Source organism: Leptodactylus fuscus, chromosome 5 (genome assembly GCF_031893055.1).
Source record: "Leptodactylus fuscus isolate aLepFus1 chromosome 5, aLepFus1.hap2, whole genome shotgun sequence".
NCBI lineage: Eukaryota > Metazoa > Chordata > Amphibia > Anura > Leptodactylidae > Leptodactylus > Leptodactylus fuscus.
The window spans coordinates 71,499,991-71,516,849 of record NC_134269.1 but is presented as its reverse complement, the minus strand read 5'-3'; the positions used below and the strand labels follow the sequence as shown (position 1 = coordinate 71,516,849).

The window sequence follows — 16,859 nt, the reverse complement described above, 5'->3', positions numbered from 1 at the left end:
GGTTGTTGGTGCCAGAGGGGCTGGTCTGAGTATTTCAGAAACTGCTGATCTACTGGGATTTTCACGCACAACCATCTCTAGGGTTTACAGAGAATGGTCCGAAAAAGAAAAAACATCCAGTGAGCGGCAGTTCTGTGGGCGGAAATGCGTTGTTGATGCCAGAGGTCAGAGGAGATTGGCCAGACTGGTTCGAGCTGATAGAAAGGCAACAGTGACTCAAATAGCCAGCCGTTACAACCAAGGTAGCCAGAAGAGCATCTCTGAACGCACAGTACGTCGAACTTTGAGGCAGATGGGCTACAGCAGCAGAAGACCACACCGGGTGCCACTCCTTTCAGCTAAGAACAGGAAACTGAGGCTACAATTTGCACAAGCTCATCGAAATTGGACAATTGAAGATTGGAAAAACGTTGCCTGGTCTGATGAGTCTCGATTTCTGCTGCGACATTCGGATGGTAGGGTCAGAATTTGGCGTCAACAACATGAAAGCATGGATCCATCCTGCCTTGTATCAACTGTTCAGGCTGGTGGTGGTGGTGTCATGGTGTGGGGAATATTTTCTTGGCACTCTTTGGGCCCCTTGGTACCAATTGAGCATCGTTGCAACGCCAAAGCCTACCTGAGTATTGTTGCTGACCAGGTCCATCCCTTTATGACCACAATGTACCCAACATCTGATGGCTACTTTCAGCAGGATAATGCGCCATGTCATAAAGCTGGAATCATCTCAGACTGGTTTCTTGAACATGACAATGAGTTCACTGTACTCCAATGGCCTCCACAGTCACCAGATCTCAATCCAATAGAGCATCTTTGGGATGTGGTGGAACGGGAGATTCGCATCATGGATGTGCAGCCGACAAATCTGCGGCAACTGTGTGATGCCATCATGTCAATATGGACCAAAATCTCTGAGGAATGCTTCCAGCACCTTGTTGAATCTATGCCACGAAGAATTGAGGCAGTTCTGAAGGCAAAAGGGGGTCCAACCCGTTACTAGCATGGTGTACCTAATAAAGTGGCCGGTGAGTGTATTTTCTAATCAGCCAATCACATGGCGGCAACTCAGTGCATTTAGGCATGTAGACATGGTCAAGACAATCTCCTGCAGTTCAAACTGAGCATCAGTATGGGGAAGAAAGGTGATTTGAGTGCCTTTGAACGTGGCATGGTTGTTGGTGCCAGAAGGGCTGGTCTGAGTATTTCAGAAACTGCTGATCTACTGGGATTTTCACGCACAACCATCTCTAGGGTTTACAGAGAATGGTCCGAAAAAGAAAAAAGATCCAGTGAGCGGCAGTTCTGTGGGCGGAAATGCGTTGTTGATGCCAGAGGTCAGAGGAGAATGGCCAGACTGGTTCGAGCTGATAGGCAACAGTGACTCAAATAGCCACCCGTTACAACCAAGGTAGCCAGAAGAGCATCTCTGAACGCACAGTACGTCGAACTTTGAGGCAGATGGGCTACAGCAGCAGAAGACCACACCGGGTGCCACTCCTTTCAGCTAAGAACAGGAAACTGAGGCTACAATTTGCACAAGCTCATTGAAATTGGACAATTGAAGATTGGAAAAACGTTGCCTGGTCTGATGAGTCTCGATTTCTGCTGCGACATTCGGATGGTAGGGTCAGAATTTGGCGTCAACAACATGAAAGCATGGATCCATCCTGCCTTGTATCAACGGTTCAGGCTGGTGGTGGTGGTGTCATGGTGTGGGGAATATTTTCTTGGCACTCTTTGGGCCCCTTGGTACCAATTGAGCATCGTTGCAACGCCAAAGCCTACCTGAGTATTGTTGCTGACCACGTCCATCCCTTTATGACCACAATGTACCCAACATCTGATGGCTACTTTCAGCAGGATAATGCGCCATATCATTAAGCTGGAATCATCTCAGACTGGTTTCTTGAACATGACAATGAGTTCACTGTACTCCAATGGCCTCCACAGTCACCAGATCTCAATCCAATAGAGCATCTTTGGGATGTGGTGGAACGGGAGATTCGCATCATGGATGTGCAACTGACAAATCTGCGGCAACTGTGTGATGCCATCATGTCAATATGGACCAAAATCTCTGAGGAATGCTTCCAGCACCTTGTTGAATCTATGCCACAAAGAATTGAGGCAGTTCTGAAGGCAAAAGGGGGTCCAACCCGTTACTAGCATGGTGTACCTAATAAAGTGGCTGGTGAGTGTATGTATGCCAGCAGAAGTGTAGCTAACTTATTACTGTCTGCTGGTATGAATGTACAAATTCCAGATTGTACAAGGTCAGGCAACAAAAAAAATAGGTTCAGCAAATCTATAAAACATTGTAAACTGCTTAAACATCTTAATACAAATACTTAATGCACAGGCTATGGGAATGTTTTATACACAAATGGATATGGTATTCATCTAAGGAGGTGTTCACACTTGCGCCTGCTGTCCGTCTGTCGTGAATCTTCCTTAATATCAGAAAAAAAGATTGGGAACGGTTTGCAAATGGTCCGTTTAAAATCCCATTCACTTCAATGGGTGTTTAAAGCAATCCTCAGGTGTCCGTTTGCAGCCTCTCTGCCGTGAATCCACTTTTTCGGACAGACACAAAGTCCTGCATGTCCGACTTTGTGTTCGTCCAAAAAAAAGTGGATTCACGGCTGAGCGGCTGTATACAGACATCTGAGGATTGCTTTAAAAACCCATTGAAGAGAATGGGTTTTTAAACGGACCATTTGTGAATCGTTCCCAATCTGATTTTCTGCAGTTTCGGTGGATTCACGACAGACGGACACCAGGCGCAGGTGTGAATGAGGCATTATAAACAAACCATATCCTATTAACTTCAGTAATAGACAGTCATTTGTGACACAAATAATATAAGGACAGATGTAAATTCTAAATATTTTCATTTTTTATAGATACATAATGTATCTCAGTTCATATCATACGGGTTATTGAGTGTATGCTCACCAAATCTTGCCTGTGTGCCACTAAGATTTATAATTTCTCTTTAGCATCTGTGCATTTCTTACGGCCCCCAACTCTTGCATATACATTCTGCAAGAAAATCATAGAACACCTTGTATAAAACCTTCTGTACAAGCAGACAACGTTATGGTGTACTTTTCATGCTGGGTAGAATATGAGGCTGAAGAGCAAGTCCTGCCTCACCATCATACACTTCCAAATACGACATTACAGGTATACGGAATAAAAATCTACGTGGCTACATTCACGCAGCAAGGGTCCATTGTGATTTCTACTTATGAGTTATTTTTTTCAGATTTCATGGAAACAGTATAAGCAGATGGAACTGGTCTCATAACAAAAGTTTTATATATCTGCATTTAGGATCCATTCTTAAAAGGGACAGAGAAAAAATATTGATCCCATTGAACACAAGAACTTGCACAAGAATTGTTATGCGCAAACTCCCTCTACTAAGTTAGCAGCATCTGAATGAGGCATTACAAATACAAGGGACACCGGGGAACAGACTGTGCAGAGACAGAAATATATCAAACAACAAGTATCTGTTTGATAAATTTTGCACAACCTATGGTGCAATGTAAAAAGGCGCACACAAAACTTGGTGTATATTTTTCCTCAAATTATAAATTACACTCAAAATGTTTTGGCCTTTCAGAAAACAGGGCAAGACCAAAATGCTGCTTCTGTCTGCCCTAAAGTATATTAACCGGTTAAGGACCAGGCCCAAAAGTATGTTAAAGACCAGGCCTTTTTTTTTCAAAACTGACATGTGTCACTTTAAATGGCAATAACTTTGAGACGGTTTAACTTACACAAATGATTTTGAGATTGTTTTTTTCGTAACACATTATACTTCATGTTAGTGGTAAATATTAATCAATATTTTTGTATTTATTTATAAAAAAACTAGGAAATTTGATGGAAATTTGGAAAAAATTGCAATTTTCAAAATGTGAAATTCTCTGCTTTTCAGGCAGATAGTCATACCACCCAAATACATGAATAAATATTATCTCCCATATCTCTGCTTTATATCGGCATCATCTTTTGATTGTCTTTTAATTTATTTTGGACGTCACAAGGCTTACAAGTGTAACAGCGATTTTCTAGATTTGCAAGAAAATTCTCCAAACCAATTTTTTAGGGACCGCTTCAGTTCTGTAAGGAATTATAAAGGCCTATATAATAGAAACCCCCATAAATCACCCCATTTTCAAAACTACACCCCTCAAATTATTCAAAACAGCAATTGGGATGTTTGTTAACCCTTTAAGTTTTTCATAAGAATAAACATAATATGGAAGTGAAATTTAGACATTTCATTTTTTTTCATTAATACATTCATTTAGACCTAAAATTAACACATTCACAAAGGGTTAAAGGAGAAAATGCATCTCACATTTTGTTATGCAATTTCTCCCGTACACAGAAATACCCCACATGTGGGCGTAAACTGATTTTTGGGTACACAGCAGTGCATGGAAGGGAAGGAGCGACACTGGGTGTGTGAACAGCAGATTTTGCTGGAATAATTTTCAGGCACCATGCCTCATTTGCAGAGCCCCTAGAGTACCAAAACAATGGAAATCCCCCAAAAGTGACCCCATTTTAGAATCTACACCCCTCACAGAATTCATCAAGGGGTATAGTCAGCATTTTGACCCTACAGTTGTTCCACAGATTTTACTAACATTGGGATGTGTAAATGAAAAATTACTAAAATGTCACTTTATCCCCAAAGTTTTAATTTTCACAAGGGGATAAAGGAGTAAAAGCCCCCCAAAGTTTGTTAAACAATTTCTCCTGAACACGGCAATACCCCATATGTGGCCATAGTATGCTGTATGGGTACATTGCGGGGTTCAGAATGGAAGGAGCGCTATTTTGCTTTTGGATGGCAGATTTTGCTGGAATTATTTTTAGGTGCCATGTCGCATTAGCAGAGCCCCTAGAGTACCAATACAGTGGAAACCCCCCCAAAGTGACCCCATTTTGGAAACTACACCCCCCACAGAACATATGAAAGGGTATAGTGAGCATTTTGACCCTACAGCTGTTTCACAGATTTTATTAACATTGGGGCATGAAAATGAAAAATTACTTTTTTTCCAATAAACTGTCAATTTAGCCCCAAATTTTTCATTTTCACAAGAGGATAAAGGGGAAAAAGCTCCATAAAGTTCGTTAAACAATTTCTCCTGAACACGGAAATGCCCCATATGTGGTAATAATCTGCTGTATGGGAACATGGCGGGGCTCAGAATGGAAAGAGCGCTATTTGGCTTTTGAAGGACAGATTTTGCTGGAATATTTTTCAAGTCCCATGTCGCATTTGCAGAGCCCCTAAAATATCAATATAGTGGAAACCCCCTAAAAGTGACCCCATTTTGGAAACTACACCCCTCATAGAATTTATCTAGGGGTTTGGTGAGCATTTTGGCCTCACAGCTGTTTCACAGATTTTATTAACATTGGGACGTAAAAATGAAAAATTTCTTTTTTTTCACAATGTATCGTCCATTTAGCGCCATATTTTTAATTTTGCAAGTAGTTAAAGAATTAAAAGCCCCCCACAGTTTGTTACAAATTTTCTCCTGAACACGGCAATACCCCATATGTGGCCATAATCTGCTGTATGGGTACATGGTGAGGCTCAGAATGGAAAGAGAGGTATTTGGATTTTGGAGGGCAGATGTGGCTGGAATAGTTTTGAGGGGCCATGTCACATTTGCTGAGCCCCTAAAGTACCAATACAATGGAAACCCCTCAAAAGTGACCCCATTTTATAAACTACACCTGTCATGGAATGAATCAAGGGGTATTATCATTTTGTGCCTAAAATGCTTCCAAAAAATGAATGTCCAAAATGAAAATTGAAATTTTGAAAGAAATATGCCATTTCGGTGCCCAATACGTTGCACCCACTTTGTGTTGTCAGAGACCTACACTCCTAAAACTATTAAGGGGCCATCCCGAGGGGCAAAAAAATATATATGTGGGTGTAAACTGCTGCTTGGGCACACAGCAGGGCTCAGAAGGGAAGGAGCACTGCGCTTTTTAGCTTTTGGGGTACAGATTTAGAGGGACTTTCTGGGGGCCATGTTCCTTTTGGAGAGACCTGGAGGTAACTGTAAACCCCATTTTGTAGGGGCAAGTTTAGGGTCTCTGCAAAAGTGTCATGGCATCCAAAAACCAAACCATCTGTGCTCCAAAAACCCAATAACCCTTCTGTGTCCGTCTGTGCCCTAATATCAGTTTATAACCACTTATGACATTACGTACGTTATCCCGGGTACACCAGTGTCATACATGTGCCCTAATATCAGTTTATACCCACATATGACATTACGTCCGTTATCCCGGGTACACCAGTGTCATACATGTGTCATAAACTGTAGTTTGGGCACACAGCAGGGCGCAGAAGGGAAGGAGCGCTATTTTGGTTTCTGGAGCACAGTTTGGTTTTTGGACGTCACTTTTGCAAAGCCCCTGAATTGTCAATAAAGTGGAATCCGCAGACATGTCACCCTATTTTGGACACTAGCCCACTGATGGGATTTATCAAATGGAGTAGCGAGAATTTTTAACCCTTGAGTGTTGCATTTATTTAGTTTCCAGAAATGAAATCGCAACTGATAATGAGAAGTTAAAAATGAAAAATTTCCAGAGATTCGCCATTTCAGTACCCGATATGTTGTGCCCAACTTATGTCAGCAGAGACACTCCAAAAACTGGTAAGCGGGTGGTATCCCGGGCACAACAGCTTTCAGAGCGTTCATCTCTGATACAAGTCGGACACAACATATTACGCACTGAAATGACGGGTTCCTGGAAAAATGGTCATTTTCACCTCTCACAATCAGCTTCGTATTCATTTATGGATAATAAGTTATAGCAAAACTTGGGGGTTAAAAATGCTGTCTGTACCCCTGGATAAATCCTTCAGGGGTGTAGTTTCCAAAATAAGGTCACATATCAGGGGATTCCATTTTACTGGCGTTTCAGCTGTGCAAAAGTGTCATGGCATCCAAAAACCAAACCGTCTGCGCTCCAAAAACCCAATAACCCTTCTTCCCTTCTGTGTCTGGCTGTGCCCTAATATCAGTTTATTCCCACATATGACATTATGTCCGTTATCCGGGGTACACCAGTGTCATACATGTGGCATACATGTGGCATAAACTGCAGTTTGGGCGCACAGCAGGGCGCAGAAGGGAAGGAGCGCGATGAGGCTTTTGGAGTACAGATTCAGATGTTTGGTATCTGGATGCCATGTCATGTTTGTAGAGCCTGTAAGGTACCAGAAAAGTGGATTCCCCAAAGGAGTGACCCCATTTTGAAAACTGCACCCCTCAAAGAATTTCTCAGGGGGTGTAGTGAGTATTAGTATCCGGACGTGACTGCACGGCGGATGGCGAAGAGGGAATATATAGGCGGTGCGGAAAACATTGCAGACACCAAATTCCCTACTATGTCCCAGTAGCTCCTATGATTGGGGGAGTCACTCTGGGGGTCACTTTGGGGGTCACTTCTGGTGTCTGTTCCCTCATAAGCTGTAAATCTGGGGTGTCCACTGATATTCGCTCACACTGCTTATATATTCCCTTCCTGACGCACCCAGTTGTATTCTAATAATTTGGCGATTTTGGGGTTTTTTGTCTTCACATTGGTAGATGCTATATTTTCTTTATTCTTTTGGTGACGTGGCCATATAAGGGCTTGTTGTTTGCGGGATGAGATGTATTTTGTAATGACACCATTTTTGGGTGCCTACAACATACTGAATACATTTTATTAACTCTTTCTTGCTGGATTTAAAAAAAAAAAATCAATCCTGGCATTGAGTTGTACCCTTTAAATTTTGCGCCATGCAGCGTACAGTATAAGTAACATGTAGCCTTTATTCTGTGGGTCAGTACGGTTACGGCGATACCTCATTTATAGTATTTTTTTATGCGATACTAATTCTGTAGAATAAAAACACATTTGGGGACATAAATCAGTGATTTTTGCATCGCCATCTTCTGAGAGGCGTAACATTTTTATTTTTCGGTTGACAGTGTTGGTTGAGGGCTTATTTTTTGCGGGACAACCTGCGCTTTTTATTGGTACTGTTGTGGGGTGCATATGATTTTTTGATCACTTTTTATAGCATATTTTGTAAGGTGATATGGTGAAAAATCATTACTTCCGGCGGGTTTTTTCCTTTTTTTTTTTCTTCAGATGTACACCGTATACATTAAATATTATTTCAGTTTTATTGTACAGGTTGTTACGGACGCGGCGATACCAAATATGCATTGTTTTTATTAATTTTTAGTACTTTTTTTATATAATTCATTTTGTATAGAGAAAAAGGGATTTTTGGGCTTTATAACTTTATTACTTTTTTCATACACTTTATTTTTTTTAACTTTTTTTTTTTTTTTAACTTTTTCATGTGTCCATTTAGGACACTTGAATCAGTTGATGCTTTGATGAAAGCACCAACTGATTCTGTATAGTAGCTTGCAAGACACGAGCAGGACATGAGCCTGCTCGTGTCCTGCAAGCTGCAGAGGAAGTGAGACACATCGCTCACTTCCTCCATCGGTCGGCAGGATCAACCAGGTATGTGGGGGCTCCGGTAGTCTGGGGTCACTGGCCAGACCCCAGACTACCTTCTACTGACATCGGCACCCCCCGATCTCGCCGCGGGGGGTGCCGATCACCTTCAATCTGCGGCGGATCCCTTTCGATCGCGCCGTGATGTTTCACGGCAGGATCGAAAGGGTTAAAACGTTCAGTCGGAACTGAGTCCGACTGAACGTTGTTGAGGGGGTGGTTAGGTGTCAGTAACACCTAACCCCTGCCCTCCCCCCGCCCCACCCCCTGCCTAGTGAGTCTCTGAAGACCGGCCGTAAATTTACTATCGGCTGGTCTTAGAGACCAGGACTGCTGGCCGTAAATTTACGGCCAGCGGTCCTTAACCGGTTAAATATAGTAGTGAAAGGTGAAGAGTTGTATACAATTGTAGCAGCATCATTACAACATATCAGTCCTCTGGCTACTTAGCTGTAACATACTCCACAATAAATTCTGTGGTCAGCATGTCAGGAAAATAAAAGTAGTAACAGTAAATGAAGGCTCTATGAAAATGACTTCATATACACTCAGTGGCCAAAAGTCATGGGAAGGCGTGTGCTAGTGCCGTTTGTGTCGCATATGACGCTCAAACAGTGTGACGTGATGCGGACTATGGCGCAAGTGTCGCCAGGATATCTGAGCAGTCTGATGCAGACAGGTGTCACGTGAACATGGCAGCAGGTTGCGAGTTAAGTGACTTTGAACGTGGGAGGATAATCGGTGCAAGACGCATGAGGCATAGCATTTTTGAGATTACCAGGAAATTTGGGTTTCCGAGGTCAACAGTATCTCGGGTGGACCTGCAGAGACAATGTCAGCAGCTGCATAAACCGGCGCACCGGTCGACCATGAGTGTTTGATGAACAGACATCACGTCACCTCCGCAGAGTCGTACAGGGCTCTCGACAGTCCTGGTGAATGTGGTACACCAGGAACCCATTTCCACCAGGACTGTACGCCGAGAACTGCACCGCATAGGCTTCAACAGTCAATGTCCGACCTGTGTCCCTTTGCTGACGCCGCAACACAGAGCTCGAAGACTGGCATGGGCCTGCGACCATTGTCATCGGACCATGGAACATGGTCTAATGAATCACGGTTCCAGTTGTATAGAGCCGATGGGCGTCTGAGAGCGTGGCATATGCCCCATGAAGCCATGGATCCTGCATGCCAACAGAGACGTGTCCGGGGAGCAGGTGGATCCGTTATGGTCTGGGCCATGTTCACATGGTCGCAATTGGGCCCCTGTATCCGGGTGCAGGGATCAATGACTGGTGCTCGATATGTGCAATTTATGGCAGACCATCTGCAGCCCTTTTTGGTGTTTGAGTTCCCTGATGGGAATGCTGTGTACCAACAGGACAATGCAACATGGCATCGCTTGTTGGTGGCACGGGACTGGCTTAATGAACACACCAGTGACCTCACAACCCTCGATTGGCCTGCCCGCTTGCCTGATCTCAACCCCATAGATCATTTATGGGATGCTGTGGATACCAGTGTCCGCTCCATGGACCCAGTGCCAACTACACAGGACCAATTGTGGGCTGCAGTGCATACTGCGTGGATCAATATCTCTCCAGAACTCTTACAACACCTCGTGGAGTCCATGCCTCGTCATCTTGCTGCAGTTATCAGGGCTCGCAAAGGGTTGACCCAATATTAACGGTGCATCCGGTACCGTCCCATGAATTTTAGCCACTGAGTGTAATAGAACCAAACGTGTATAAAGGAAGATTGTTGTAAATGCAGAGCTGATATTACAAGGACCCTACAAAGCCAATTATATTGTAAACTCTAGATGAGGCAAATACCCTCTATCATGTTTACCCTGTCACTTGTTATTAATGAGAATGTCACATTAATGATGTGAGAAACTCTAAATCTTTTTCCTTAGTTAGTAGTATACACACAGTATAAGTGTTACCGGGTGCAGCACAGAATGCCTGATAAATGGCTTCATCTTAGTTTACTGTAAATACCAGTCAGCATCTACCAACCATTGGTTTCATACATGTGGCTGCAACATTACACATGTAACACTTGGGGATATCTAAAAAGATAAGAGCTACTGCTACGCAGACCTTTAGAGCAGACCTGGCATGAAACAGGGTATACAATACAATTATACAGTGCTCACATGACATTTACCCCACAAATAACCACATATTATTATTAGGAAAATATTATTGTGTTTAATAATTGTGCATAGAATCATATTCCAATGTCTAGAAATACTGAAAGTGAATCTGACAGCTTAATATGTTGGCCTATGTGGGAGCAGCAGATGGCTACAACTCTGTAGTACTAGTAGCTAAAAAGGACACACAAAAATATACTGTGTGGCTACTAGCAGAGCTGAAAGAATACACAAGTCTCACAGTCTTAGTCTGGTTGCAGACTGCTCACCCTTTCTTCTCCCAGCTGTTAGGATGGTAACTGACAGGCTGCTGCGTGTAAGTGTTTACAAGGGGTGAGGGCCAGTGGATGAGCGCTCTGCTCATGTTTACAACAGGACCTATTACTTTACACCTCTGGTATTAAAGGGATTCTACCATTAAAACACTTTTTTTCTAGTTGACACATAGGAATAGCCTAAAGAAAGGCTATTCTTCTCCTACCTTTAGATGTCTTTTCTGCGCCACCGTTCCGTAGAAATCCCGGGTTTTCGCCGGTATGCAAATGAGTTCTCTCGTAGCACTGGCAGCGGGCCCCAATGCTGCGAGAGAACTCTCCAGCAATGCCTCTATCTTCATCTGGAACGTCCTCCTCACGCGTCTTCTTCCGGCGCAGGCGGTCAAACTTGTAGGCCTCGGGCAGAGCCGACTACGCATGCCTGCGGCCACAAGAAAAATGGCCGCTTACACAGTAAGCGCATGCGCAGTTGGCTCTGCCCAAGGCCTACAAGTTTGACCGCCTGTGCCGGAGGAAGACGCGTGAAAAGGACATTCCAGATGAAGATGGAGGTGGCGCTGGAGATTTCTCTCGCAGCATTGGGGACACCCCCAGTGCTGTTTGAGCGCTGGGGCCCGCCGCCAGCGCTGCGAGAGAACTCATTTGCATACCGGCGAAAACCGGGATTTCTACGGAACCGCGGCACGGAGAAGACATCTAAAGGTAAGAGAAGAATAGACTTTCTTAAAGGGGTTGTCCCATCACAAGGATCCTATCTATACTGCTTGTTACTGTGGATGTAAGACTTTTCCTAAATACATTGCTTTAGCAAAACTGCTTTGTTTGTCCACTATCTTACTTTATTCAATTCTTTGTGGCCACAGCCTTGACTTAGCTGCTCATGAGTCAAGTGATGTATCTGCTGCTCTCAGGGGGGAGGGAGGAGGGGCTAAGTGCGAGCCTGTGTACCTAGCTATTCCTGTGTCTACACCATGTGACCTAGCTTCCTGTTAGCAGATAGGGGAGAGCAGCTGCTTTCATTGCTTCTGTTCTCCCAGTTATCAGGCTAGCTAATTCAATTGTGTTCATTATGGCAGAGACAGGCAGTCTCTGTATGTAACACAGAATGGAGTTGCTGCTGCCTGTACTTCATAGTCCAATATGGGTGGGCGGAGCTACACACGAATTTGGGGGCGGAGCTAAACGGCAGGTTGCCTGTGAAACCCTGCCCACCAAATGATGCAAGAAACCAGGAAGAAAGAAGATTTTACAGCAGTAAAGACTGATGAGTATGTGAGGTGGGAATACCCCTTTAAGGCTATTCCTACATGTCAACTAGAAAAAAAAGTGTTTTAATGGTAGAATCCCTTTAAATGTATTAAAGCTTCTCATTATATTACTATTGTGTTATTTTAAACTTCCATATATTGGCTGTATCCTTCCTGTTGATGGAAGGAGCCAAGGTTCAACAAATAATTTGCACCCCATAGGGAGCCATGTAGAGAATCAATGACGTATAGCTGCTGTGTGTTATTGTTACCTTTTCCAACTGAAAGGTTTTTTTTCTCTGGGATGTTATTTGAAAGTCTTTGTTAAAGCCGAACGTCCAACCTAGCTACATAATTGTTACTACAACTACCAGTGCGCTGGGGTACCACTGTCAGACCATCATAGGTTGTCTATTACATCGAGATATTATATTGCTAGTTGTCCCAAGACACCCTCAACCATTGGGACTTGTTTCCTTCTCTTGCACTTCCTCAAACTGAATTTATATTTTTGTATTTCCATTCGAGCAGAAATCTGTTCTGTACTCACTTTGTAAATGAAGGTTATTTCTCCAGTCCATACCAGATACTGAAAGCTGCTCTTTCACTGAATTCATGTTCTCTGTCTATACTTTCGAACTTTTCTTACAGCTTTTATGTTAATAGTACTCTTTTTAAGTTTATTTGTATCACTTATTTTACTTATTTTTGGGAAAAATACATCTTAGCAACTGGAATAAGTAATGTATCAGCAAGATGATTGTGATATAAATAACAAAGAAGTCCTAGCTAAGGCAGAAGTTTGTATCCCTCATCATCTCTATAAATGGGAATAGAGATCCCTTCTGGTTTCTCCACAAATAATACGATTAAAATAGTCAAGACTGGAAGGCTTACCCTTGCCTGGAATTACCTATTTCATATAAATGGCATCGTACACTGCATGTAGACTACAGAGGGGCAGTACCTGTTTCTCTATTCATTGGTATGGTGGCACTAAAATTGGTACAGGCAAAGCTTCCCTCTATCTTTTATTCCTGTGAAATGTCAACGCCAGTTTTAGAGCAATGGTTTTATGGAAATATGAAACCAGTTCATTCCCTTATGTTCTTGTACATTATGTTAGAATCTGTACTCAGAGGATTAGGAAGGCAACTACATCTTGTGATAATCCAGTATAATACAAAAATATTTCAAGTGACAAAACAGCAACACTGAATTGATCACAATGACAGACAATATGTGGTGTAAAGTTACATCAGCAATTCCCAATGGGATGCCTTGGATACCTGCCAGGGGACTGCGACACTGGTTAGGAAGATGACCACATACCTTCATGCAATATTATCTGCACCCTTACTTTAGTTTTTTTTGTCCTTTGGTAAAAATTATTTGGTAGGGTTGCCCTGAGGATTTCTATTTTCCATAGGTACCCTGTGTCTGGAAAGGTTAGGAAGTAAGGAGTTAGATAAAAGTGTCCTCAGATGTATCAATTTTATCATCCAGTGTGAGCTATTAAAATCTGACACATTTAGATTGCCTGGTCTACATTTACAAAACAGTCTAAATATTTCACAGGATTGTTAAATCTACCCCACTGTACTCATGGACAAAATAACTTAACCTAAAACTCCTTACAGTTTGGATCTAATATTTCTTAGGTTTCAATTTCCTTTGATAGATGTTTTTATGTAGTGTTGTTGGCCTTTTTCCAATGACCGAAGGTTTTTGTCTTCTGGTACTTATGATAATCTATTGTCAAGTAAGTCAATTATTCATTAAATTAGGATGCTGACCAGATATATTAGGTATAAAACAAACAAGTCATAAAATGCCGGCTGTGGGAGGAAATAGATTTGTCCTTTTGAACAGAATATAAAGGCAAATAGATGCCTCTGCTCAAGTACTAAAGCAGGCCACTTTATCCAATCCAACACTTTCTTATCTATGTGGGTAGGCTATATCCAGCACTCTGTTCTAGGAGTGTAGCTATAGAGGAAACTACAAGATATGCCCTGACTTTAAATCAGAATTCAATGGATGACCTACGGTAGTTAGGAGAAGGGCAGGTTAATAATAATAATAATAATAATAATAATGATAATAATAATAATAATAATATAGTAATAGGCTGTATATCATACAGGCTATATATTAAATGGTTAGTCCCATCTCCACGATCATATTTAACATTGTAACTTAAGCTGACTGAGGTGTTTTACCGAATACATTGCGTTATCTATCTTGCTTAATTTGTCGGATACAGCAAAATATGAGGTCTCAGTGTTTACAGCCTGTTGCCTAGGTTTCACACCATTGCTACGGACTGTGTTTTACAGTAGCTGCAAAGAGTGAAATTCTAACTAATCCCATCCACACATTGCAAAAAAAAAAATCCTCTGCGGAAAAGAAGTTTTTTCGAAAATGACCGTGTTATTGAAAAAACTTCATGTGTTTCTGCTGTGGTCTTTGCTGCATTTTTTTTAGCTGTGTTTCGCTACCTGGGGCCTAAGTCTAAAGCCTAGAACAGTGTACGATGAATGTCTGTTATTTGTGTATGTAAATCCAGATGGGATCAAATTGGCTTAAACTGTCTATCACACAGACTAAGCCTATCCTGAGATTGGAAAACCCCTTTATGCTAAGGCCCAACACACTGAATCGCTGCAAAAAAAATGCTGCAGAAAAGACCTCAGCGGAAACGCATGAAGTTTCCTCTGTGGATTTTTTCTACAATATGTGGATAGGATTAGCTAAAATGTCATCCACTTTGCCGTGGTGTTTCTGTACTTATTTGCTTCATAAATTCAATAAAGATAGATGGTCCAAGTAAATCATCTTTCTTCTAAAATTATGAGATACATGCAGATTTGCTGCAGATGTTGCTGTAGATCTTACTGAGCTTTTTGAAAGGGATGAAATCCACAGAGAAAATCTGCAGCATAAACTACAAGTTTAAATCCACATCACAAATCAAACATGATTGTATTTCCACATTGTGTGGATGATGTTTGATGAAACCTCATTCACTCTGCGGGAGGATTTTCCACTCTCAATTTTATGATGGAAAATCATCATCATATCTTCCCCATGTGGACATAACCTAATAGCAGAAAATGATATTGACACCTAAAACATACAGATAGCCACTTCTCTGTGCTAGCACTGTGACATTTGTCTGCTACAATACGCTATCATATCCTACTGCTATAGTATATAAATAAGAAATTATACCCCTGCACTGCTTTTCTGCACCTCCGATGCATTTCTTGTGTCATTATCTGCATCACCAGCCTCTGAACCACTCTTATTTTCTTCATCTTTGCTGTCTTTTTCTCCTTCATCTCCTGAAGATTTCCGAGAAAGCTTGGATGGTTTCTGAAGTGGTCATAAAGGTGAAACAGAAAGACAAAGTGTTAATAAACAGGTATTTCAGCATATCTAAGGTATATAGCACATAATGTTCGGCTTTGTTCACATCTGCATTGAAGCCTCTGTGTGGAGTCTCATTCAAAAACTCCACAATTAGCAGAGACCACAATGTAAAAGTTGGGGTCAGTTCACGTGGAGTTTTTTGCAGGCGGTTTGGAATGCACTTCAAAATCCGCATGAAAATCCACCTCCTATTCATTTCAATGGGAGTTACAAGCAGTTTTTTACGCCAGTATTTTTTTTCAGCTAGCAGGGAAAAAAAGCAACATGACTTCCCTTCAGGCGGAGTTTGTTTGGAAAAATCCACTGAAACGCGACATGTTTATTTGGCATAGTTTTTGACACAGTTTTTGCAAAAACTGTTAGTGGTTTTTTAAAGAGAAGCTTCCAGGTCTATATAGTGTGCTGGAGCAAAAAAATCATCATGAAAACCACGTCAAAACCATGGCAAAAACCACATAATGCCAAAAACTGCGTCAAAATACTGTTTCCTAATTCCTGAAGCAGATTTTTTCCACCTGCAAAAAAACTTAGTGTGAAAAGACCCTTAACATAGCCAAATTCTTCAATTCAATTAAAAAGTCATCTTATTTTATATGAAATTTAAAGGAAAAATTTAAAGGAAGTCTTATCAGCAGTAAATTGATTATAATCATAATCAGAGCAACTTGTAGAGGAGATTCCATAATTTCCAAATATGCCTCTGTTATTCAGCTTTGGAGCCCCATTTTCATACCATTATGAAGTAGTGTTATGTTAAAAAGAAACAACAAACAAAAACAATCATGCCATTTGACGAAAATGAAAAAGAAGGAGTGTTTTTCAATGCTGAAGAAAGTGATAAGCTAGCCTATATCCGGTTGAAAGGTTCCTTTATAAAACACCATTGAAGAATGGTCCTTCTTTTTCCTTTACATTTCGCCTGGTGTGGCGATAATCCAGCTGCTGTCCGTATATCCATTAATCACAGGAATTGTGACCTGTTTCACAACCCACTAAGGTGAGCGGCCACTCATGTAGATGCTTTTCATATGATTTTATATCTGTATTTATACCTAAATAATATAACATGAGTTGTTGCTTGGTGTTGTGCATTTTCTCATTTACACTAGTGCATTTTCTCATTTACACTTAAATCGAACGGGTAGTGTTCATCTGTAACAG

At 41.7% G+C, this 16,859-nt stretch overlaps 1 protein-coding gene across 2 annotated transcripts in view; it reads right to left on the bottom strand.

Annotated features, from left to right (window-relative positions):
- Positions 1 to 16,859, bottom strand: part of HDGFL3 (HDGF like 3) — a 46,369-nt gene that overhangs the window by 4,188 nt on the left and 25,322 nt on the right. For both annotated transcript variants that reach the window (XM_075273418.1, XM_075273419.1), the window contains 2 exons: positions 15,498 to 15,641; positions 2,956 to 3,042 (listed from right to left, as the gene is read on the bottom strand). In XM_075273418.1, coding sequence (XP_075129519.1) covers positions 2,983 to 3,042; positions 15,498 to 15,641 — 204 coding nt within the window. In that variant the 3' untranslated portion in view covers positions 2,956 to 2,982. The remainder of the gene's footprint in view (positions 1 to 2,955; positions 3,043 to 15,497; positions 15,642 to 16,859) is intronic.